Source organism: Cynoglossus semilaevis, chromosome 18 (assembly GCF_000523025.1).
Source record: "Cynoglossus semilaevis isolate Cse_v1.0 chromosome 18, Cse_v1.0, whole genome shotgun sequence".
Taxonomy (NCBI): domain Eukaryota; kingdom Metazoa; phylum Chordata; class Actinopteri; order Pleuronectiformes; family Cynoglossidae; genus Cynoglossus; species Cynoglossus semilaevis.
The window spans coordinates 5,914,154-5,940,370 of record NC_024324.1 but is presented as its reverse complement, the minus strand read 5'-3'; the positions used below and the strand labels follow the sequence as shown (position 1 = coordinate 5,940,370).

General features: G+C 38.3%; 1 protein-coding gene across 1 annotated transcript in view; it reads right to left on the bottom strand.

The window, feature by feature from the left end:
- Positions 1-26,217, bottom strand: part of csmd3b (CUB and Sushi multiple domains 3b) — a 232,649-nt gene that overhangs the window by 93,827 nt on the left and 112,605 nt on the right. Inside the window, 3 exon segments of the mRNA XM_025064901.1 lie at positions 1,635-1,759; positions 1,849-1,936; positions 19,784-19,896. Coding sequence (XP_024920669.1) covers positions 1,635-1,759; positions 1,849-1,936; positions 19,784-19,896 — 326 coding nt within the window.

Genomic DNA, 26,217 nt, shown 5'->3' with positions numbered 1-26,217 from the left:
AGAGACACAGATGGAAAGTGAGAGAAAGACAGAGAGAGAAAGTTGGCTCAGTGGCCTTGCCATCTGTCCATTAATCAAGTTGCCACATGGGCTCTCTCTCTCTCTACTTTCTCTCCCTCTCACACACACACACACACACTTCCAGCAGTACTGAATTAGCAGAGAGAAGGACATTTGACTTTTTGGTTTGGACGATAATTCCATTTTATAATTGTATGGTGGATTGATTTCCACTCTCCATCCTCCCTCTTGATCCTCTTTATAACTTCTGTGATGAAACAGTGTTTCCAGGACACACCCACACGTGTGTCCCCAGCTAAAACAGACACATCTATCATTACCGTTATGGACAGGAGGGACTGTTCTCAGTAAGTCGTCTGCCTCTCACTCTTATTAAACTCCACTGCATGTAAAGGTCATGTGTGAGGACGACATTCTTTCAGTTGTATCACTTTAATTTGGAATCAACCTAATTGAAAGAGTGGAAGCTGAAAATATTAGACTCTCTCCTTGATGGCTGGAAACTATTTATGTACTGAATGTTAGTATTTTAAAAACAAAAGGCACATTTTTCTCTCTTGCCTTGAGGCTATTTGTCATGTCTGGAATTTCACATATCAGGCTTAATGGTTGCTACACTTTATATTCCGAGTATTTCAGATACGCATCTGCCAACAAAACTCTCTCTTGTCTCTAGTTTTACTCGTGTACACTTTGAGTTCACTCTGAGTTTTTACTGTGTTTTTTTTTTTTGTGTAATAATGATTTCTCCTGTGTGAATCTGGCAAAGCAGCTCAGACCTAGTCTTCATCCATCCTCAGTGTGTGTGTTTAGGGATTTATTGGATTTTTGGTGATGCATGTCTTATACTGCAGGGATAACATGCTGAATGACAATGATACACACAGAACGGTGTGTGTATCATCTTGTGTATAGACTGTATATCTTTGCCACAAGTTGCTGCACTCAGTTGCCGGGTAGGAAATCACACATTGAAATAATTTTTTTATTAATTGGGTACTTGCTGGAATTAATTTCCGTACCTTAAAACGACAGAGTTTCTACTCAAGAGGATTAGGCTTAATGTATATGAAGGATGAAACCACAAACATAAAGTACTGACTGAGTTCTTTAGAGTAATACTGCAGGTCGTGTCTCTCAGCTCCTTCGTCACACACACACACACATGGAGGACAGAAGAATGAGAGAACAGCGGTGTAATGCCTTTTAAGTTAAAGTGTGTGTCACCAGCCCGTAGTCTGAGTCCTAGTGAAGGGACATATGACAAATGAGTTTGGCATTTAAGAAGACAGACTCCTTCTATATCTGGGTCCTGTTTGTACGTGAGTCTCTGTGTACGTGCATGTGGTGAATCAGAGACTAAAGTGGCGGGAGATGAAAAAAAAAGACTCTTTCAGGAAGCTAGAAAAGGAAATGTCATTATTATTATTATTATTATTATAGTACATATTATTATATATAGTGAGGGCTGTACTATGGGTAAGTGGTTAGTCTTGTCACCTCACAGCAAGAACGTCAGTGTTTCACACCTCGCCTTGGCTTTTATTGAGTAGGTTTGCATGGTACTGCCATTCATCAAAAAAAATAAAAAAATAAAAAAATTTAATTCTTACCTTTACAGACAGGTCTGTGGTCACTCCAGGCTGCAAAAACCTCGGCCACTCTCTGACAACTGATGGTTTTACTGCCCTGGAGGACGTAGTCTTCTCCACAGCTGAACTGAACCACAGCACCGATGCTGGAAAGACACAAAGAATGATGAAGTTAGTGTTAGTGTTGTATGTTCATACTCACACACTGCATGTTCGTAAATGTAAACTGTGGTACCTGAAGTCGTTTCCATGGCGTTTTCCATTCTCTGGCTCTCCTGGATCAGGACAGGAGTTCGACGCCTGTCTCACACCGCCTTCATTTACTACACAGAGGGACAGACAGGTGATAGATAAGGGACCAAAAGAAGCATGAGGAAGAGCCTACAATTTATAAACAGCCAACATGCACCTGTTTTGACTATTAGTATTACATTTCTAACTATCTTTTGGCCATCATTTATATAAGTATTTTGGTAAACGTTTAGCCAAAAGTGCTTGTTTTATTTATGGCTTCCCATTAAAAGTCTCTTTTACTAACAGCTGTGTTTGGGTCAACCCTTAGTTACTGACTGCAATGTCAGGAACTGCAGCACATGGAGATGATAAAATGCAGTGAAAGACATTCAGTAAGTTTTCCTTGAGTCATATTTGAAGTCTGCTCAAACTCTTCTTGTTATCTTTCTAAAGACATTAAATGTAGTTCACTTGAAGGTTCCCTTAGCCGTGATGGACAGGTGGAGGTGTCAGAGAGAAAACACTCCAGACAGGTTGGACAGACAGAGTACAGTACAGACAGACAGACGAGGAGAAGTCACCGCTCCAGATGTGATCTTTCATCTGAACTAAACTCGACAGCAACACCTCAGAAATCACAGCCAAACTGACAGAACATCAAAAGACGTTCACGCCGTAGCTGCAGCGATGTGACAATTTCTGTCTGTAATTAAAATAATTCCGCTGACACATTCAGTTCAATGTTTTTGTTGTGCGTCTACTTGTCTTTACACTTTTCTCAACTCTTTTTATTCCATATGACTAACCCTCACAGCTGCTTTTCATTGGCTTTTCTTTAGAGACTCTGCAGCTAAAGTTTTCTTTTTTATTATTTACATAAAGTCCTGCCTTTTAGATGCTCCTTCTGTCTTTCTGTCTTTGTTTTGAACTGGTAATACAACTTTTGGGAACAAAGCTGCTGGGTTAACTCTGTGGACAGTGTTTGAGCACAGAGATGGAAAAAAAAGGCTCAAGAATCTCCGCTCGACTAAAAAACCCCAAATAACTATCGCTGTCAGGTAAAAGAAAGAACACAAAACACCAAAACTTTGCTCTAAGTTTTAAAACTTAACTACAGTGTGTGATACTGTTTCTTAATGAGCCTCAGCAGCACACGAATGACCTATTTCTCCTTTTTTTTTTTTTTTTTACTTTTAGCCCAAATAACAGGATCTATTGTAGCTTTTAATGAGATAAAGCTAAGAGTGATATACTACTTTACTTTTTCTTTAACTTCCTTTCACACCAGTGAAAGTAAAATGAGGCCACAGTGTGTGTTTTTTTTGTCCTCTTCCCTCCAAGTCTAGTGTCAGTGATTATGACTATAGGCAGAAACTGTCAGGCTGTTTTTATTTACTTCAGTCAGGGTTAGAACTAAGGAGACAGTGAAGTATTTTGATGTTTAAATGAACTGACTGCTGTCAAATGAACTCTAATCACTGATCAAGAACTTTGAAATTTCATATTCACTTTGTTCTTTGATGCAACCACCTCACTCTGTCTAAATGCTATAGTTTGTTAATGACTTCTATGACTCGACCTGTTTGACAGAATTCAGACGGTTTAACCATAAGACTGTCCTCTAAAAATATGTCATTTTGAATATTTATTATATTAGTAATTTTTGTGATATTTTACTGGCTCATTTTTGGATAACTACCAAAGTAGAGTACTTTAAAAAAATGCCAAAATTTTTTTTTACAACATCAATATTACATTATTTATGTGTGTGTAAATTATGTTTTACAACATCAATAATACATTATTTATGTGTGTGTAAATTATGCATCGTACAGACTATAGTTCCAGAAGTTTTATAGGTCAATCTTTGTCCATTGTCTTTAATTAATGTTTTCTGGCAGATTTTTATTCGACAATAAATGTGGACAAAAACACCGAGGAACTAAAGTTCGATTTTTATCTTTTGTCAAACAGAAGTGCTGATGCCAGGGAATTCAATAAGGCGTAACAAACAAAGGCTGAGTGATTTCTGTTGCCCTCGCACAACCGCCTTCCCACTCAGTCTGTCTGACTAACATGCATGTACATGTTCAGTGTCTATCAGCAGACCCAGCAGGTGTGTGTTTGTGCGAGTGTGTTAGAGGAGGCAGTTTGTTGCTTTGTTGGAGCGACTAATTTGACCATCTGGGCTTTTCACACCAACAACAGAGGGACTGGTTACAGTATTAGTAGTAGAAACACACACATCGATGAATGACACAAAAGTTAAAATCAGGAAAACGTCACGCAAACACTGACAATAAAAACAACCAAATATAAAAAACACACACACACAACAGCTACGTACACTTTTAAACAGTCAGAAAAGACAGTTAAAAAAGAAGATCAGAACCAATGACGACCTCCCTCATAAACACACAGATTCACATCTGTGGAATCAACCCTCAAACGACGACTCTCCAACCTGATGAATGTGTAATGCGGCGTGTCCCTGTGCCTGGGCTCAGCCCATCAATTTTCCATCAGCTTATACAGTATTTAGCGGGTCGGCATATAAACATATGGTCACACAGACAACAACAAGGACGAGCAAAATAAATCAGGCACATAAAGGAGAGCCATAATTGCAAGCTAGCAAAGCATCAATGTGGACGAGCGGAATCAGCTCATTTACGTTGGTGACTGTATTTGCGCATGTCTAGGTAGGTGTGTGTGTGTGTAATGTATGTGGGGTAAACTGTATATTTATCTGATGTGTGTGTAATATATGTGGGGTAAACTGTATATTTATCTGTAGCACCAAAAAATAATCTACGGTTCATGAGTAACAGTAATGTTTGTGAGAGTAGAAAAGAGAGACAGCAACCAGAAGAGGTTATTCTAAAGAAAAAGTGGAAAAGATCCTGCCGCCCCGACACCTCCCATATACAGTATGATTGTAAAATACAGAAGTATCGTCAGGTTTACTCTACTGCACGCAGTTCTGATGAATGTGAATCTGAGCTTTTTATTTCCTCGGGACTTTAATCATAGTCTTTGTCTTTTAAAATCCCCCAAAAAACAAATTTCATCTACTTTGACAATTCTGATTTTCCAACAAAAAACCATCATATGTTAATCCTTGTGTGTGTGTGTGTGTATGGGTATGTATATGAGTATATATAGGACTGAATCTAATAAAGAATATGCATCTGTACGAATATAGTAAAACTACAATCAGGAGTGAACTTTTACTGAACTTAAAGAAAGTGTTTTAATCTAAACATACCAACCTCAACTGCAGATCTAAGGTTGTTTTTATGAACGTCAGTATTGGTACACTGAATTATACTGGGCTAGATTAAACCAGACCTACAGGTAGGTCTGAGTAGAGCAGACAGGAAGAGAGCAGGACAGGAGATAGGAGAGCGTTGGAGACGGGTGATTAACAATAATCTAAAAATAATGTATAAAAGCTCATTCAGTTTCTTTTTAACAAGGCCAAACTTTGATTGATCTCATCAACTGAACAAATAATAAAGGCAAGTCATGGAGGAGAACATGCAACATAAAGCAGGACGCAATGATCAACCTCACATATACAAAACAACAGACAGGCGACAGGAAGGACGGACAGCAGGACTGTGCTCTTAGAAAGGCTGTAATGTCTCCAACACCATCGTTTCTCTAATAGATTCAGAAGAGTGAATGTTTGTTCTATGTGTCTTTGAGTTACGACAGGTTTTTGTACAATATGTTCTCCAGATGAAGACAAAAGCGTTGGGAGACAACAGCCTTTTTAAGGGACAAAAATAACAACAAACGAAGCAGATCACAGCCAAACAAAACCATCACACGTTAGTCCATTAGCCAAAAAAGTGACATTAAATGTGAACTCACATATTGAAAACTTGTTGCCGGAGTCTTTGCCAGGGAATAATTTAACGCCCCGTGATTTAAAATCTACTGATCGCTTCACTGCGGAGGAGAACAGATCACAGAAAAAAGGAGAAGTAACGTAAGAAAACAGCTTGTATAAATCGATGATATATGTTAGCAAAAAAAAGAAAGAAAGAAAGAAGAAGCTAAGTTCTTTTCCCTCACATCTCTGAGAGAGGGAAGAGTACAGCACAGCAGTGAAGGGAACTTAGAAAAAAAGGCAAAGGAAAATTGAAAAATGGTGGAAGAGACAGATAAGAGACAGGGAGGAGAAAAGCCAAAGCAGAGGAGAAAGTGTTTGACCATCCAGAATTTGGTGTTTATTACAGATGTTCAATCTTTCATCTGGTTGTCAGTGAGAAACATATATCAGACGGTCTTTTGTTCCGCTGGAAACTGCCCTCACACACACAGCAGATTCCAAACAAAGTTGAAAAAAAGAAAAAGGTTGCAGCTTTAATCAGAACGTCAACGATGCATCTCTGTAATCACAGCCTTTAGTCCACCACTGGGTGTGAGCTGAGAAATGAAGGGAGGCTTTAATGAGAGGGAATCAAAGAGAAAACGAAGAAGAAAAAACAGAAAGAATCCAGTGAACAGGAGCCTTTTGTTAATCTGCGAGACAAGACTTTAAACCATCACTGGTGCTGAGGTCAATATTTAAGGAGCAAACTGAGTGGATTGTGTAAAGGTAACTGTCTCGATGGTGATACAGTGATCAGAAGTGTGTCCTCAGAGCCAGAAGGTCACCGGTTCATACTATACATTTGACAGCTATCTTCCAAAAAGATAAAATATTTTGGTGCTTGTAAAAATAAAGTTTCTAGGACTAGTATTTGTCCGATCACGACAGGAGAACAAAAGCGTAACAGATATACGTTGATTACAATCACAGCAAACGGTTAGCAAGAAAATAATTCTTGCTTGTTATTACTAAAGAACAGTTGACCACAAATGAGCAAAATTAAATAAAAAAAAAACACAAAACAGCTTGGACTTCGCAAATAATGCGAATAATAAAATGTGGTCCATTAAATCCAAAAATTAGACACTAAATTTCCTGTTATTTAAACCAGCCATAAAGATACCCTCATGTAGGACTTAAGTGTGAGATAAAGAGCCACAAATTGGAGAAAAATAATTATAAATAATTAATGTAGATCCATCCAGTCCCAGTAATCAGCTAAGTATATCAGCTAACACATACATCTAAATTTGTTCCAAATTATTTAAGAGCATAACACACACTTGAAGTTGACCAATAGTAAAAGAGTCAGTGAGAAGTCACCGTCCTAACCTGGTACACGTGAGCACGGCCATGACTAGCGACACATTCAAGCCCATTGAAGGACATCAGATGGCGTCTACGCCAGCCGTTATCATGTTGTTTTACAGCAGAGACACACATGAACATATGCTGCGTGTGTTGACGACAACACTAATCGGAAGAATATGCTAATGTCCAACAATTAGGCAGAGTGTGAAACACATTTGCACCTTATTGTGCTGCCTGACAATAATTGGAGAGGGATCCTACTCAACTGGTGAGCGGAGTTTTTGGCAGGTGTGACTACGCCATTATATATACAGTACGGTGTCTGTTGTGTAGGAAACAATCTGAACCCTGAAAGAATACAGGAACTAAAATACTTTAAGGATCAGTGAGTAAATGCACATTACAACAGAAAGTAGATTCATTCTGGGAAGTTTCACAACATTCTCTATCGTGCAACTCTCCTGATTTGCTTAACATATCGTAACACTCTTTGACCATATACAAGTTATTGGGAAATCTAGTTTTTTAAACAAAGTCTTAGAGCGACAAGAAAAAGTGCTTCAGTATTCTTACAGCGACAAGAAAAAGTGCTTCAGTCTTTTCGGAAGTTCCTCCATCTTCATTTGATGTTGTCTTCTTCTCGCGGCTGCTCTGCTCCGGGGTCACCACAGCTCATCATCTGCCTGACCCTCATCTCCTGCCTCCTCTACTGTAGCTCTGTAACCATCTCCATGTCCTCTTTCACTACATCCACATATCTCCTCAGGGTTCGACTTTTTTCCTCCTAACTCGTAGTTCAATCACAGGCATCTAGTGTCTAATAAATCCAGCGTCAGTAATGACTGTCTTTCTGATCAGCTCATTTCTAATCTCGACCCGACCATCGATCCTGAGTGAAAATACTTATGGCTGTTACACTGCTGATCTGTGGTAGCTTATCCTCTTGGTAGTAGTACTGGGGCTATTGTATGACTCATTTATAGTACTATCTATGCTAAAACATTACATTTTAATGAATGCCAGATGAAAACTACATTTTCTGGCTCAGTTTCTTTGCTTTTCTGTGAAGTTCATTGAAAACGTATCTCTGTCTGAGCCACAGGCTTTAAAAGTCCAATCGGATAAGGCACAGCTTCTTTTTAAATTTCCAAAACTTTAATCTGCGATGTATTATTTTCCCTCCTCTGTTTTAATCAAGGCTGCATAGAAAGAAGATTAGATTTAGGCCATTATGTTATGCTGATTCAAACTTTCTAATAATGCCCACACTCAGAGTCTCCATTGTTTTTTTCAGATTAGATCGACTTTGTCATGTTTTGTGAACGAGTCAAATAAATCACCGACAAACATTACTTGCATCTTCATACACATTGATGTGCACAGCTGTGTCGGCGCTGTTAGCATAAACAAAAAAGAAAATGCAACATCAAAGTAATCCACTGATACAGTACACACCCTGGTATCACAGCGATTCAAAGAAGGAAAGCAAACATGACGTTTGTTAAAAATATAATACAATCTCAGATGAAAGTGTTGCTACCTGGACGTCATTTCTGATATCTGAAAGTAACGAGTCATGCGTGACTTTCAGATATACCATTTAGAAACATTTATTCATTTTCTACCACTTAATCCTGGAGGGAATTCCAGAAGCAACGGGGTGTTTAGGAAAGAGGTCACATGTCAGGGTCATATCACAGGCATTTCAGTCAATAGGCAGCTGTTAAACCCAAATCACAAAAAAAAAAAATAATATGAGCTGAGTCATTGCATCCATTATCCTGCTGCAGTGCAGACAATACTTCTGGAAACCACTGCCTTTGATTCACTGGGTCCTTAACTCAGTGACTGATGGACCAGGAGAACAAAGACAAGTGGGCTTATGTATTACATAATTGCGGCACTACAATCAATACTAGCTTAAACTTAAAAATACCCCGGTTGTCAGAGAAAATACTTCACAGATTTATTTTCCAACAGCCACGAGCGACTGTGATCGAGATCAAAGCCCTAAAAATGTAGCTTCCAGACGTACCTCCTGGCTGTTAAGGAGCCAAATTTGGGGAGCGAACGCCAAAAATAGTTAGAAGTTACAGTTGTTTATTGCCGGGCAAATTCATTCACAGCACCAAGCCTGTGTTAATATGCATCATAAAAACTGTCCTGCGTGAATATGCATCAAAAGTAAATATGCCTGTGTTAATATTCAAGTCTACAAGCAGAAGCTGCGCTGTGAGCACCAGATGGAAGGACAGCTGCGTTTAAGTAAAGCATATTTATAAAGTGAAATACTGCATATTTAACATAACAGTGTTAAACCACAAACGGGGTGAACAAGAGGTTAAGTAATGGCAGCACTGGAAAACAAGCAAATTAAACTCTACTCTATATTCATATTCAACTATTTACAGACCACTTAAAAAGCCATACCTTTTAGCTTTGCTCCAGCCTCAGGTGGTCTGAGCCAAAGTCAACTTCCACGTTTCAATATTAATAGCATCATTTTCTAGTTGCATTTTTTTTAATTCAACGTTCAGTGTACTTCTTTGTTTGCTCTGATATATCTCATGTGATTACTTTCGGCTGCTGTACTGAAGAGTTTCCACTATGGAACTTGATTTTTTAGTCATGATTCAACAATATTTAGTAATTTTTGACTTGGTTGCTGACACTTTACGATATGTTATTCTTGTTTTTTATATATTTATAAATATATATATATATATTTTTACAATTGCTTTGCTTATATTTGTGTCATTCTTTTTTTTAATTTTCTATATATTTTTAGACTAACATCGATATAAAAAAAAATTATTGGGTAACTCTTGACACATTCTGTGCTTATGTTCGGTCATCTTATTCATTGTTATTATGTCCTATTTGTCTAACATTAACATCTGTGTCAGTCTTTGGTCATTTGTTATATAAAAACAGAACAAAGCCTAAATTATTCAAATGCCAGAGTTGCTAATTATAGGGATTAATTAGTGTGTTATTTTTTATGAGCAAAAGTACATGGGAAAACATTAATATTTCAAACAACTACTGCAGCCTGTCTTATTTCAAATATGTAGAAATGAGGTGCATTCGTCTGTCACTTCACTGTAGTCTCACATCACAAAGCAGCAGCGATTGGACCTCATCATCTTTCCATTATCTAAATCTGGGCCCAGAAAAGGAAAAAAAAAAAGATTGTGACACGGTATTTGATGAGTTATTTTTAACCACAGACCATCAAATATACAATATCACCAGATTGTGTCTGCACAAACTGCCTGCATTATTTAGAACAACCTCATGCCCTGCTTCCAAAATCTCAGAGCTAACAGTCCATTTAGAGCCACAGTGATGGTCGAAGTCAAGCTCCCTAATAATTTGAAAAAAAAATGATAAAGGGCCAGTTCATAGATTTATGAGCACTTGTGAATCACCTCAGGCTGACAGAGTGTCTGTACCCCAGTTTGAGTGATTTCAAGTTGGGTCTGACAAGAATAAGGACGAGGCCATTTATTTACATGGGAATGTGAAGCTGTATTTTTCTACATTTGCCTTTTCCTTTACTGTAATTATTCCAGGTAATTATCTTTTCAAGATGTGTGCACTTGATCACAAGTAGGTGTGAGCCATTATGATTCACATCAAAGGTAGCATGCAGTCAACAATATCCAATATGTCAAGCTCCCTGAGGGGCAGGCTGTCTCCGTGCTCCAGTTGAATAATGTTTCTGTACCCGGGCTTGACTGGTGATTCGCTTCTACTGACTGACTGATTTTGTTGCTATAGCAGTGGCTGACTGATAATGCCGTCAGTTGTTCATTAAGAGCCAATCACGGCCCTGCAGACACAGAAACTTATGAATAAATAATGAAGAGAGATGATGGAGGGGCGTGATTGGTAGGTTTTGCCGCAGGGATGGAAACAGATTGTTCATACCTGACACATGCAGATAGGAGGCGCTGCATGAATGTGTGCACACATGGAAGCGGACACACCTACAGTCACAACACATGCAAGTACCAGTGTCCTGACAGCCACTAGGAGAGCACACGACGACAGATTAATCAGACTGTACACGTATCCAGACACACCTACTGGTTAAATGGAAGGAGCGCCTGCACACACACACACACACACACACACACACACACACACACTCTTACAGATGCACTGGTTTAACACAATCCCTTCGTTCACGGCTGGTTATTACCACAGCTCAGGAGTAGCAAACAATAAAAAACAACAACAAGACTCAGATTGTGCTTTTGTCTAAACAAATGCTCAAAACTGCATCACAAGTACAATACAACATGAACCACTCACTAATCCGACATCACTGTTCCCGTCTAATTGGGCATGAAATACACTGTATCAAATGAGGCTTCTATATTATGTACTTGCCCTTTCAATGGTGATGTCAGCACACCGTGAGGCAAAGCTCCTTCATAATTACCCCACTAATTACAATGTATAAACTGTATAGTAGGTTAATTGAATTCATTCATCCTTTTCCAGGTTTAATTATATGGAGTCCACCATCTTAGATAGTTGAGAAAGTAATTAAGTAAAATAGAAAAAACAAGCACCAAATCTAAATATCATATTTCTGCCCAAATAATGTTAACGTTTAAAATTCTTAATGTCACCATTAACATTCTGATTTTTTTGTGCCAATTTTCATGTCAAAATGAATAATAGCATGTGTGTATAATATTAGTCACACTTTAATCCTTGAAATCATGTTTGTTGTCATTAATTATCAGTGTTACATTAAGGGTATTATTGTATTTTCAAGCATTTCAAGGAGGCACTTCAAAAACCTCCAAATCTGAAAGAATCAGCATATCAAATAGAAAGAAAATAATTAACACAATGGATACAATTTGTGTACATGTGGTATCACACACAGGAAACCCCTGAGATGACAGAGGATGAGAGTCAATAATCTTTCTTCATGGTCTCATCCCCAGTCGTCATTCCACGTCATATTAGCTAGAGGGAGACAAAGGGGCTAATTGTCTCTGACATAATGAATACAGGTAGGTCGATGTCTACACATCTCTTTAATTTCAAGTTAAAGCCTGTTTAGAGATGCATATGGATTTTCATTCAGGAACACATGCTAAGGAAAACACAATTATGATTTGCCACCAGCTGTGCAGAGATCAATGTAAAACCAGATAAACGTCAGATACTGAGTTTTCAACTGGAGCGCAGCGGTTCTTGGCGAGACATATTAATTTTCCATTGCTCCAGTTTAGAATGAGTTAAATAGAGAGTGAAAGAAGAAATTAATTAAATCAAGTGTCTCGACAAGTGTCTACAAGATAATAACAAAAGGTCAAAGTACTTCAAAACTCTTCATATTTACCATTTATAAAACGTAAGACAACAAGGGAGGCAGAAAAAATAAATACAACTAATTAAGTGTTGGCATTCTGTTAGAATTTGACTTATGCAGTTTACATATATATTCTAACTAACTGATATCATCTAATTTTGGAACTCTTCCTTTATTTTCTGTAGGGATTTTAATAAGAAGGGTCTTTGTTTTTTTGTCAATTTTGTCACTTTGTGTTTTGAAACTCTAGCTAGTGGAGAGGGACATATCACCAACTTTAGCAACTATTCAATGTCAAACAACTTGGGAATTCCTTGATTTGCTCAACTCTTGTGGAACAAGCGGGAATGTGTTTTTCAAGAACAGATGTAAAGTTTAAGAAGGAGATAAAGGTTTGGTGACAGCTTTAGCATCACAGGAGTTGAAGGAGCTGAGATTTTCGGCTCAGCATCAGGATGACTAGGATTAGAGATGAGGAGACCAGAGCAGACAGCTAAGGTTGAGCAGACTGGAGATAAATGTAGCGATGACTCAATCATTATGTAACATCTCCTCCTGCTGAGGTGTCTTTCTCACCGGAGACCACAGCACAGGTTAAACGGTAATTTGCTGCGTTTGCTCTCCGTATCCTGAAGTAAACTGTGACATCCTGACTTTGAGGCCAGTGCCAGAAGTTGTCCACTCTTAATTTTGTGTCCCTTCTCTCCAACTTTGCTTCCTGTTTATGCTTATGAATAAGGGCCAGACGTGTGTTTTTTTCTCTTTTTCTTTTTTTTTTTTTTTGTCGTTGTTCAGACTAAAATTGGTACAGTAAATGGAAGCTCTGGCAAGGACTCAAACGTAGAGATTGCCAACTGACTTACCCATTACCTGGCTGACCGCCAAACCTGATGGCTGACTGACTGGATGACTGACTAGACACTTCAGGCTTGTAAGTGAAAGTGTTAACTCAACTACTTACAGTAAGTGCGACGGCAGTAAAGTTTTGACTGACTAGATGACTTTGTCAAGGACAGTTAGACTGAAGGAGGAGAGAGGAGTTCTTTACTGTCTCAGTGACTGTACTGATGAAAGAACAGCTGCTAAACTAATGCAGTTTTACACCATTATCATCTTTTTCTGCTTTAGTGAGAATCTCCCATAGTCAATATATTACATTGTCTTGTGCCGATGACCAGAAAGGCTCTATTAGGGCTTTTAATAAGACAGTGTTTAGATGTAAAGTTGTCCAAGTCTTAAAGAGAAAATCATTCAAAACAAAGATTTTCTACCAGATTTACATGGTAAAGCTGGATATTTTAGTAATCTTGTGCCACACTAAGCCAAGGTCTCCAATTGCATGTTGTGATTAGAAGCATAATTGTCACAATAAGATTCTATTACAAATTTAAAATCATCTCCACATGTACTTAAATCCTGTGCCATGTGTCTTAATACACCCTCTACTACAGTATCTGTGTCTGAATACACCCTCTACTACAGTATCTGTGTTTAATGTAAGGACGATGGTAGTGAGACGTATTTCAGTCGTAAAGGTGAAAGACTCAGGGACGACGGTGTTGCTGAATTATTACTGAGCTTCAATTAAACATGTTAATGGACACATAATGGATGGCTGTGCTTGTATTCAGCTCCACAGATGACAGCATGGAGTAGAGAGAGAAAATTACAGAACACACTTTCTGCGAATACATATATATAAATTTACATACTAATTTGACACCCCTGCTTGTGAAAAATAAATGGAAACAATAAAATGTTAGCTATTTACTTCAATGAATATTTCCCCCCTACCACATCCTAGGGAGATATATTTATTCGGAAACGGATGACTCCTTTAATTGAGGTCTATCAACACAGCCAGTGGCATGTTTTACAACACTGACTTTGTGAATGATTTTTAAAACGTCAATTAAGAATTCAAATGGACAATTAACTCGGTAAATTTGGTTTAAGCAATGGCACGAAGCTGCAGGCATCAATTACCATAACGACTTATTCAACTAAAGGCTTTTCCTCCTCCTAAAACGACAGGCGCTCGAGTGCAAAAGTTGCAGAAGTACAAATTTGCATGTGGCTTGCTATTCTCGGGAACGGGTACGCGGGCTCCGCACAGTACTCGCCTTGACTTTCAACGGAGGCTGGAGCCGCGCACATGATGTATGAGTCACGCCAGTGGGTGTCGTTTCATATCGATGTGGCATTTATGAGCTTTGACAGTGTGCATGTCCGCAGCATATGCTTTACCTAAGTAAGGGCAATGTATGCCACACCTACCTGAGCATGCAATTTATTAGCACTCAGCAGCTGAAGGATGAGGATGAGGATGAGGATGAGGAAGAAAAGGCAGTGCTGACCACAGATAACGGTGCCAGGATGTTTAACCCTTTAGTCCAAGTATCCGTGGACTACAGAGTACATTACTATGATTGAATTCCTGGAATTTTTTTTTTTTTTTTAAATCAATCAATGTTGTCCTTTCAATTTAAGATTTACAACATCAAATAATAAATTAAAGCAGTGAAATTCTATTAGTGTATAAAGATCTATTTTTTTAAATTATGTTTCCTGTTACAAAGTATATGAGGTAAATTAGAGCATGTACTAGTCGAGCTCTTATAGCTGTTCTGTATGTCCCTCACTACATGGACTGGGTTTTTAATAAGTCTTCTCAGGCGAGAGATTTAATGTGATGTAACATGGCATGATAATGCATATTCCATGAATCTGTGATGCAAAAAGACAAGTCTATCATTTATAGAACACATTGTTATGGGTTAAGACTGTATTAATATAAATGAATTGCAAAACATACATTTATTAAAGTTCTGGATTGACTGAACTTAACAACATGACAATAATTGTTTTAGTTGTGGTTAGAAAAACGAACCAAAAATAGTCACGTAGGTGCATTTATCAACCACCATGTGATTTTGGATTATTTATGATTGTAATTTCATGACATGACACTTAGCAGACCCCTGTGTCACAACATCAGTAAAGTTTTTAGTGTGATTACTCTATGACATATTCCAGAGAAGAAGAGCAGGAGAAATGGGAATGGTGATAAGGGAAATAGGAAAAGTGAAGTGGAGCATGCCAAAAAAAACAATCTAACTAAAGCTATAAAATATGTTTTCAACATGGTAAATTATTTAAAAAAAGACGTGTTGTTATTATTGCAAGTGATAAAGTAAATTATGCTGCCAGCTAGTTCATTTGCGGGAAATATTTTTTAATGCTATTACTTTTGTCCCTTTAGGATCATAATTGGATTTGACTTCAAGGCAAAGGCAGTGATTTGGTTTAAAGATCCCAAGGGGGCGTGTCTTCATTACAAAGAGGGTAATATCTATGATGCAGCTCATTTAAAAACATAGTTTAGTTATTTTCCATCTTTGGGGGAGTTCAGTTAATATTTCACATAAAATTTAATTCACAACAAGTCATGTCTTGGCAAAGTTTGCCTAAAGGGTTTTGCATTTACCAACCAAATTACACTCTGGGGTCAAAGTTCAGCCATGAAAGTAGCAGGAAAATGTTTTGTCATCACTGAACACCTGCTGGAATTGTTGCGTCGCAAACATCTTGGCTCTGTTCACACATTGGAAGATTAGCAGAAAAGGTGCAACATCCTGAACTATCGCCAATGCAGAAAAAATCAAGGTGTTTTTTTTAATGATTTTGTTTTTCATAACCTTAACTGCATGTCTTCACTCTGTCGCAGGTGGGATTATAACCAAATTCTTTTTTTTTTTTTGCTGCAACATCCTGGAAAGAATGGCAAAAAAACATTAAGTAAAGTGCATTGCACTATATTTATCACTTTTACAGTGATTTAAAACGACCTATGATAGCAGGGCATTAACTTTTATCACTTTTAATATTAGAGTTGAAAATGTGGCCCAAACTTTTTTTTTTTTTTTCACTTGGGGCCAGTTATGATAAATACCCAAAATACCCAAGAGCCAACTTCTCCTCCTGCCATATTTCAGACTATAATTAGGTGTCATACCAAAACAAATTTATACGCTGCAAAACAAACGCTCTTGTTTAACTGGCAGTGTAATTTAATGCATGTGACCCAGTTTTTCAGAAGTTTACTACAAAACATATCTTTTTTTTTTAATGCGGTGTCATTTGGAAAACACAGAGTGAACAGAGGAAATTAACAGAGCTTTAGAAAAGTCTGAATTTCTTGCCATAAAAGTTAAATAATAAACATCTTGGTCGATAGTGACAACTTAGTGTCAGTGAATTCCCTCACTGTCACACATACTCGGTCCCTCTCTCACTGTTTTTTTTCCCTAAATTCCACCACTCATCCCACCAAACCGGGCACTAATAATGAATCGTTTATTAATAATTCAACAATTCATAATTGAGCAGAATAAGGAGGAGAAAGAGGAGAAGGAGGAGGAGGAGGAGGAGGAGAAGGAGGAGGAGGCAGCTGGTGGCTGACCTTAAACACACATGGAGACAGACATGCACACGGTGTTTTGTTTTTTTCCCCCACCAGTTGGCAGCAGTGAGCGCCAAACAAGCACCATCTCCCCCTGAGGTCTCACAGTGGTGTTGTACAAACCAAAGTAGCCCTGCCAGAGCACATTTGTTCATTTAGTCTCTCAGGGAGAAAAAAGGCAGAGAGTATTAGAAAGAGAGAGAGAGAAAGAGACAAAGAAAGAGAAAGAGAAAGAGAGACAGAGAATGTTTTTTATCTGCGACAATAAACACACCCTATGGGCTCCGCCGTTATAATTGATCTTCTGAGAAAAATAGAAAAGTGAACTGAAATTACAGTTCAGGTAAAAATCTCATTAGAACTTTATTAAAAAGAATAAAGATGAAGGAACGATGAGGAAATAAAGATAATATATTCCTACAATAAAAAAACAGATTGAAAAAAAAGCACCAAAATCCTTTATTTCTATCATCTTCTGCTGTTAAATGATTTTAACGGGAGCTGCTGACTTCATTATCACTACTTGTCCTTCCAGCTCCTCTGCTGAGGTCTTTGAGCTGATGTTGAAATGGAGATTGACAGCTGACAGGAAGTAGCCAATCAATCACAAGTTAGTTAAGAAACTCCCTCTAATGAATAGAGTCGGCCGTCAGATCGACACCCCTCATTAACACTTTGATTTTCGTTTTTTTTAACAAATTAGGATCAATTAAAATCAATTAAGCCAATCAAAATGGTAATCTTCAGAGGAGTAGTCCAGCTGTCAGTCAAATATTGAATTAAATTATTTTATTTTTTGAAAGAGTCTGGAAAGCATGATCAATTGGATTAATGAACAGTATAGGTCTGAATAATAATAATAATAATAATATATATGTATACACACATATACTGTATATATACTGTGTATATATATATATATGGTTTATATATATATATATGGTTTATATATATAAAGAACAAAAAACTATATATATGGATTCTCTCTCTGCCGTTATCATCGGATCGACACTTTTTTCTACCCTGCATTAGAGCTCGCGCTCTTGTTAATTCTAGGATATTTTTATTTCAATTTGCAAGCATCAGGGAGCACCTGTCAGGAAGCAGAGACCCACGTGAATGTACCGAAGGATTGGGATGTCTAAAACCCAATGTCAAAAGAAGTGAAAGCTGAGGATAAGAAAAGCAGAGACAGGACGATGTTACACAGCGTCCCCTGAGACAAATGTGCTCCCCCTTTGGGCCGTTTAAACACATGACATTATCGTCGTCTCTGTGTTGTTCTCCTCCCTGACAAAATGCACCAGACAACACCGTGGGTTGACGGCAGATCATGGTACAGATTCTGCTGCTCTTGTGCGCTGACACCAGAGATGGCGTCACACCTTCATTTCCTCCCCACAGTCTCTGCTCTGGGTGTTCTGGTGACTCTCTGTGAAGTGGATTGTGTTGGAGAGAAAAAGGCGAAGCGCAGCAGGGAGTGTGTCGCTCACGGTAAAGGTGGCAATTTTAGCATCAGCCTTGACCGGGCCTTACACGTGTGCTTCCCACCCACATACCAGAAGAACACACTGTCCTGACAAGTAGGAAACACGTGTGTATTTTAAAAACAACTCCTGTGTTTTTGAGGCCTTTTTTTAAACATGTGTGAAGTCATTCTGGACCATTTCTCACTACATCTTTGCCATTTTGCTAGAATAGAATAACAAGATAACAAGACTTGGCCATTTTCTTTGCCTCGTGCCTTCAAAATCATACGACTAAACGTAAACTATTCCAGAGCCAATCTTTAAGATTTGTTTCCATTAGTGTTCCTTCAACGTAACAATTTATAACCTACTTAAATACCTTAAAGTAAAACTATTCCACAGCTAATCTTTAAGATTTGTTTCCATTAGTTATCCTTCAACGTAACAAATTATAACCTACTTAAATACCCTAAAGTAAAAGTAGTATTTGGGTCTAAATTTAACAATATAGCCTTCATCATTTTCATTACTCTAGTTCAACATTCAGCCCCAGTCCAAGGGAAACTAACTTTTAACAGCATTGGTTAATGATGTGGCCAGAGTCAATGATAAAAGCACAAAGTACCAGTGTTGACTGATGTGTCTCCTTAGTTATTAAATGTTGTAACTGTGCCGTTATGTTTGCCCACACCTCTGGTCAGGAATATACTTAAAAAACATTGCCATCATTTTTTATTTTTTAAAAACCTCACTCTTGTGCATCGATGACCCCCCTCAAAAAAAGAACCAATGGCTCGATAAAATTAACACCAAAATAACTGGGTGGGTGAAGGAGAACGGGCCAGAGAATCAGAAGCAGTTCTATCCCAGTCTGCTTCACACACTCAGCTCTGATTATCACTGACGCAAACATGTTACCGAGTGAAAATCTCAAATGCTTTCTCCCAGTTAGTTTTGTGACAAGAAAGTGTATGCCTTCATGGGAAGTTACCCCACAGGGCTAAAAAAAAAACTGTCAGACAGAAAAATGTAGAAAAGAGAGGACGACAGGCTGAGAGAGAGAGAGAGAGGGGTGGGGAGACGCAGAAGCAGGAGGAAAAGTGTGTGAAAGAAGAGACTGGAGTCAACAGGCATAATTAAAGAGAGTTAGGGGCAAAATAGTGTGGAAAAAAACTGTCAGCTGAATAAGAGAAAAGAGGGTCAGCAGGGGCAAGAAAGTACACAAGCAGAGGAAACAAAAAGATAGAAAAAATATATCATTAACAAGACGGCTGAGGATGCTGTAACCTCCAGTGGTTTACTAAAGTCTGCTGTATGCTGCGTTTAGGTGACATGTTGAGGAAATAACTGTCGAACTGTTCGGGGCCTGAATTAAACGTGAACTTTTTTTTTTTTTTGGTTTGCATAAATTGGGACACAGCTCGTGAGTTAGTGTGTGTGTGTGACACAGCTGGTGTGTCTGTGGTTGATTACCTTGATAGTGTGCACTGAAGCCACGGTAGCGATGGTTGCCGTCAGTGACAAAATGCAGCCGGAGCCAGTTCTTGTTGCTGACAATGGGTGATGGGACGTTACTGCCTGACAACCTGGAAGAACGTTAGAAAAAAAAAAAAAGTTACAAAACAGAACATGACAAAACACGTGTCAAAAAGACACACACTGATCTGAACTTTGACCCCCTGATGATGCACCAGAATACAGTTGTGTGAAAAGAATCCTTCTCTCCAAGTCGTCCAGTTAAATCAGCACAGAAACACATGCACAACATAAACAATGGTTGTCTTGAAAATAGTAAAACCTTCACTAAAGCCTGAGAATTCAGACGTTTGTGCTGTGAGCTACAACAGCTAGAATTTACTGACTATGTTAGAAGGAACATGGCAAAAGTGTGTGTCGGGAGCTGGTGTGTTAAAAAAAAAAGAAAACGTGAGAAAATGTTCTCACTGAACTACACAAAGTATGAGGGACTCCACCAAACAATGCAAGCGAGTGGGTTCTACGCCTGGAAGCTGCTTTTAATGAAGCAGGAAATCTTATTTTTTTATTCATCACTTTTGCCAACATTTTCCCTGCTGCTCTGGGGGGGATTTGTCCCAGCAACTCTGTATAAAAGCCCAATACTTGTGTTGTTGTTTCCGAAGTAGTTAGGACTTGGCGTTGTTTGTGACTATATTACAGCGGTAACTCCTACTTTTCATATTTACGCTCCATGACTGAGTTAATATACAGTGCCTTGAAAGGCTGATGTTTCCACCACGGGACCGCAGGGCAGAGAAAAACTCTGCAAACTAGGGCTGTGGTGGAACTCGGCATCACAGGCATGTAGGGCCCAATTTGCAAGTCTTTCATCAAACCTGGCAGCTAAAACGTGGTAATTGGCTGAAATGATGATCAAGGCTCTTCTAGATGGTAGAGTGAAGTGTGGCAGGACATAACAGGGAGCACTTGGTTTCACTGCAGTAAAGTAGTCGGAGTCTAAATTCAAATAAGTACAGCCATAGTCATTATATCACTCATTTGAAGTAATCTTCAACTTTTAAGTATCAGTGTATTAACATATCTGGAGTGTGTTGACCTCATGTTTGCTTCCTGGAAGACTTGTTGTTGTTTACGTTCGATTAAAGCGTACACATGACCACACTGCATATACAGCAGCCTCCGACAAGAGCAGAGGAAAGTGGAGCATGTGAATGCTGACCAGGTGTTTTAGAAGGTGTGTGTGTGTGTGTGTGTTTGTAAGAGCATGACAGAGACAGATACAGGGTCACCTCAAGCCCTAGAACAGATGAATTCTCCGATGTCAACCGGTTGATGCACGTTCTTAAACATTCTTCTGTGGTTTTCCAAGGAAAATGTACAAACTTTTCACAGTTCACACACGGCGTACACTAGAACAGCACTGAGTTTGCAACACGGGAATTGATGAAATCACATTAGGAGGAGTGCTAGTACTTGTGACATACGTATTATACTAGTATGCTGCAGATTATCAGGACATTTTGCTATTTTACCAAGTTTGTTCACGACACATTAGCTGCAGGAGACGGCGAGAAAAACTACAGATAATTAAATCACGGCAACAAATAGGCACATTGCCATTCAGAAACAGCAGACTTTGTTAAATGAGAGACTTAAAAATAAATAAATAAATAAATAAGCATATAATAATATTTTATTTAGCTGTCGATAATGTGCTTCCTTAAATAGTTTTGGTCTGGTATAATAAGTTATCGACAGCTTTTAGAGGCTTTTACAGGAAATGAATCATGGGGGAAAAACACACCTTCCAGAAAAGAGAGTGTTTCTTAAATGAAATTTAAAAAAAAACACACCTTCCAGAGAGTGTTTCTTAAATGAAATTTAAAATATCTTCTTCTAAACACTCACCTCTCCAGACTAGACTGGAGAAGGTACTCACTGTATGACTGACACTGCAGCTCAGACAAGCATGTTTTCTCCTCTGCTCTGCAGCCTCTCCTGCTCTCTTCACCTTTTATAATATCTCCTTTCATTATGGCTTTTCATATGTGCACTTTCTTAGACATATTATTCATGTCCTTGATTCATTCCAAGCCACATCATCATCATCATCATCATCATCATCATCATCACTCAGGGTGCATCATTAGGGCCTGAAAGTGTGTTCCTTTTATTAAAACTAGGTATTAAACCATACATCTATACAGGAGTACAGGCAGCACCTTTTATAATGTGGAACAGATACAGAACTGAGTACAGGCAGCACTTTTTATAATGTGGAACAGATACAGAACTAGGAGGGAAAAAAAGTGAAATGTAGTTTGGTTAATGTGAACGTTACACACCACCTGTTTACGAGGTATGGCTCTGCTCTCAAATTCATTTAGGTCAATAAAGATCCCCAAAGACTCTCAGCTGCCCCCCACCTCTGTCTGTGTGTGGGTGTGTTGGAGTTAATATCCAGTGGAGTGACTGAGGGGAGCAGGAGAACATGGCAGAATACACCAGAGCAGAAGAGCGCCTCACAGTGGTTACTGTGTACAGAAATATATTTTCAAATAATATATACTGTACAAAACTGATATTTCTACTGAATGAATATCTTATACCTATAACTGTGGCGTCCATCCTGACTTTGATTTGCCACAGCAACTTTTCTCCAACCTATGTTTTTTCCCGTAGACACGTCCACCGTCCTGTCCTCACTTAAGGACAAATAACCTGGAGAGTTATCACCGCGGTTGTCTTCCTCCTAATCAGGTACAAGTGCTGCCAACTCCTGTCCGTAAGGAGCCAAGGATACTTAAAGGGAAATCTGTAACTTTGAAGCATCACTAAGTGAACTGCTTCCACAAAACACTAACCTCCGAGCTGCTGCACCAGAGACAGTGACTAAAGAGTTAAAGGGGGCACATTTAATTAATCAATTAGGACAACTGATTTCAATGCCAAGTTTAAAACACATCAATGCCAATACTTTGCTACATCTGTGGGGGCAAACCAAATATTTGGCCTCAGACGTCGCCACAGTGATCGCCTGTAGACTGATCTAGGCACAGTTTTTACACCGGAGGCCCTTTCTGACTTCAACCTGGAATAGGGGACTATTTAGATTCTTAGAAAAAAAAGTACAAATAATGATAAAAAAAAAACTAGAGACACTGTGGTGTAGCACAAAATGTACTCTGAAGACAATAAGACAGGGACTTTGAGTCTTATTCCAGGGTCTCATTTTGCACAGGAGCGTTCTAACTCTTCTAAGGTATAGATATAAAAACAGTAAATCTAAATTAAATTAAATTGATTTTTTGCTGTTTTTTTTTTTGTCAAATGAAACTGCAAAGATATGAACTCACACTGAAAAATGAAAGTGATATTTATTACTGAGAGCTTCATATGTGACATTCTAATTTTCCTGTATATATAAGTCGTTTCTCAATGATTAATTGTTCATGCTATACTAACAGCTGATGTGGAATCAGTGGACTCCTGCGCCGGAGGAACGATTGACGTATATGAATGTCTATATCAGCCCAAGTGTGACTATTTATTAGACAGTCAGGTAAAGCTCCTTAATCAGACCATCTGTCTTAATAGCCTCCCTTAATTAAGACAGGTGGGAACTGCCACGGATATATGCTTAAAAAGACATTCTAACGTGAACGGACGAGAGAGAGACAGAGAGAGACAGAGAGAGAGAGAGACAGATGAATTGTATAGATGCAGAAAAATGATCAAATAACCAGAGACACTGCAGTGTAGCACAAAATGTAGTCTGGTTGGAGACATAATCAATCAGTACAGAAAGACAGGGAACCACCAGGACCTCTCTGTCTATGTGTGTGCGTAATGTTGGACTCAATAGGAGTATATCATGAATGTACGTGTGTGTGTGTGTGTGTGTGTGTGGGCGAGCCTGCTCCATCACTCTCCATCAATCTCAGGGAGGCAGAGAATCATCAGTGTTCACAACAGGAACCTACCTGGTGCTGCCTCCCATCCCTTTGACTCATCTCAAATTTTCTGCACCTTTTTGCCTGAACGTTGATTGAATAGTATTTTTTTATTCCTCCTTTTTTGTGTATCCGTACTCCTCGAATAAATTTGATGTCCAACAGGAGTGACACGGACTCAGATGCTTTGAAATGTGACTGGTCATCTACAGCACACCCATACAGGAGGAACTGTGTATTGTAATACAGAAGAGGGAAGTAGAACATTCTCTGGATTCAACACCTTCTGTATTCCATGCACTCACTCACACATTTCCACTTGGAGGACACTGATTTGGCCCATTTCCATATTGCCAAAACAGCCAGCAGGAGAATGTGGAGTTTCGCCTTGATTAATGGAACCATGGAATCAGAAACCCTGCCTCTGCAGTCGACAGACAACCGGCTCTGCCCACTCCACCACGGCGTACCCACAGTTGGGTTGTTCATGGCCATTTTAACTAAACAACACTGATTTAATATTCCAACCACAAAAACTCAGGGGGTGAGATTTTGTCTAAAAAGAAAAATCACAAAATTAAACACACACACTGTACAGTGGTTGAGTAATTAATCTCTTCAACACCGTTTTTTTTTTAAGCACAAACCTACAACCAAAGGACAAATGTGACTTAAAACAAAGGCATGCATACACATGAAGACAGACCATAGGTATAGGACAGGAAGTGACAAGGACGGCAGTATATAACAGCAAGATTAATTTGCAGTGGACTTCACAAACTAAGGCAGACTGTTCCAGTGAACTCCTGCATGTCCTTTGGGCTCAGCTGTGCACCTACAGCACATAGATTATTATTAAATTTATATTTTTAAAAGGATGAAAAATGTTGCACATTTGACCTAAATATAGATTTTGACCCACTGGCTGTAACCTTAGTATGGATTAGATTATATGTTGCACAGTAGTGGGATTATAAATACACAGTACACGTCACTCCTAACCTACAACACGTTCTGGATGTTTCATCACTCATGACAAATTGATTGGACAAACATACTCTGAAGATGTGTCTGTGCCCCAGGGAGAAAGTGAGCTTTTTCAGATTTTTATCTTCAATGATCATATCATAAAACTATTATCATAAACTAATCCAATTAAACTCAGCCCTATTTTTTTATTCCGAGGCTTAATTTGATTAAAATGTTTGGGATTTATCTTAACATTCTCACATGAACGCAACCGTGCATAGTGCGTAAATGTTGATTTAATTAATTTTTGTTCCGTTTTATCCCTATAGGCAGCTGCTGAATTGAGAAACTGCCCTCGTCAAACGCCGACTGCTCAGATGGAGGCAGAACTCTGGTGCAGTCTGACCAGATTTAAGAGATCGGTGCCAGCGATGAAGAAGACAGTAGCTCTAAAAATTAACACTCTTATAAACTGAGCAAGCTGTGCAGCTCTGGAAAATTCAGATGGATGAGCTAACTTGACATATGGTGTTTATATTTCTGACCAGTCTTCCTATTACCCAACGGTTTCACAGTTTTTTCACACATCTTTATCCTACAGCAGGGAAGCCCAAAGTTTTTTTTTCTTTCCTAACCCAAAACCAACTGCTTCTTCTATAATTAGGTGGCTCTTTTCTTAACACATTTATGTGATGCACGACAAATTGTTTTAATTACTATTGTAATTTAATCAAACAGATAGATTTGAAGAAAAACATTAACATTTTGAATAAAAGTTTAAACTAAATACATTACTATTCATTTATTGAAAACCTGCAAGCCCAGAAAGATGAGCTACGAAAACACAGGTCAATGTCAGTTCTGTTTGGAAACAGGCTAAAAAGAAAATGCCTGAAAAATAGGAAACTCTAATTTAATCTAAAAATAAACATGTGTTAGGACGTGGACATACTTTACCCACAGAAATAAATAGTCTAACATTCATATGATGTTATTAATATGATATATATATAAAATTTGAGAAATTACAAAAAGCTCATATGATGTTATTCATAAGATATATACAGTATATAAAATTTGAGAAATTACAAAAAGGCTATTATAGCTTAAAAAACAATAAAACTAATTTTTTGTAGCTCTAAGATCAATTCAATGTCAATCAAGTTTAAAAGGTAGAAATAAAATAAAAAATGTTTCAAATATTTGAATAGGTCACTGAAAAAACATGAATGAAGAATAAAACATAAATGACTGTAACATAAACATCCTTGTGGTCAACTCTCAGGTCTCAACCCATCATTTCAGAAACACTGCCCTAAAACACTGTTAAACTAATTTGATGCTTTTTTTTATTAAACAAGACTTGAGTTATATAAAAACTAATTTGATGCTTTTTTTTTTATTAAACAAGACTTGAGTTATTTATTTAAAGAGCTATCACTGGAGTGTGCGTTAATATCGGTGTAGATAAGTGTACGTGTGCCCGGACAAAACCCTCGTGGACCA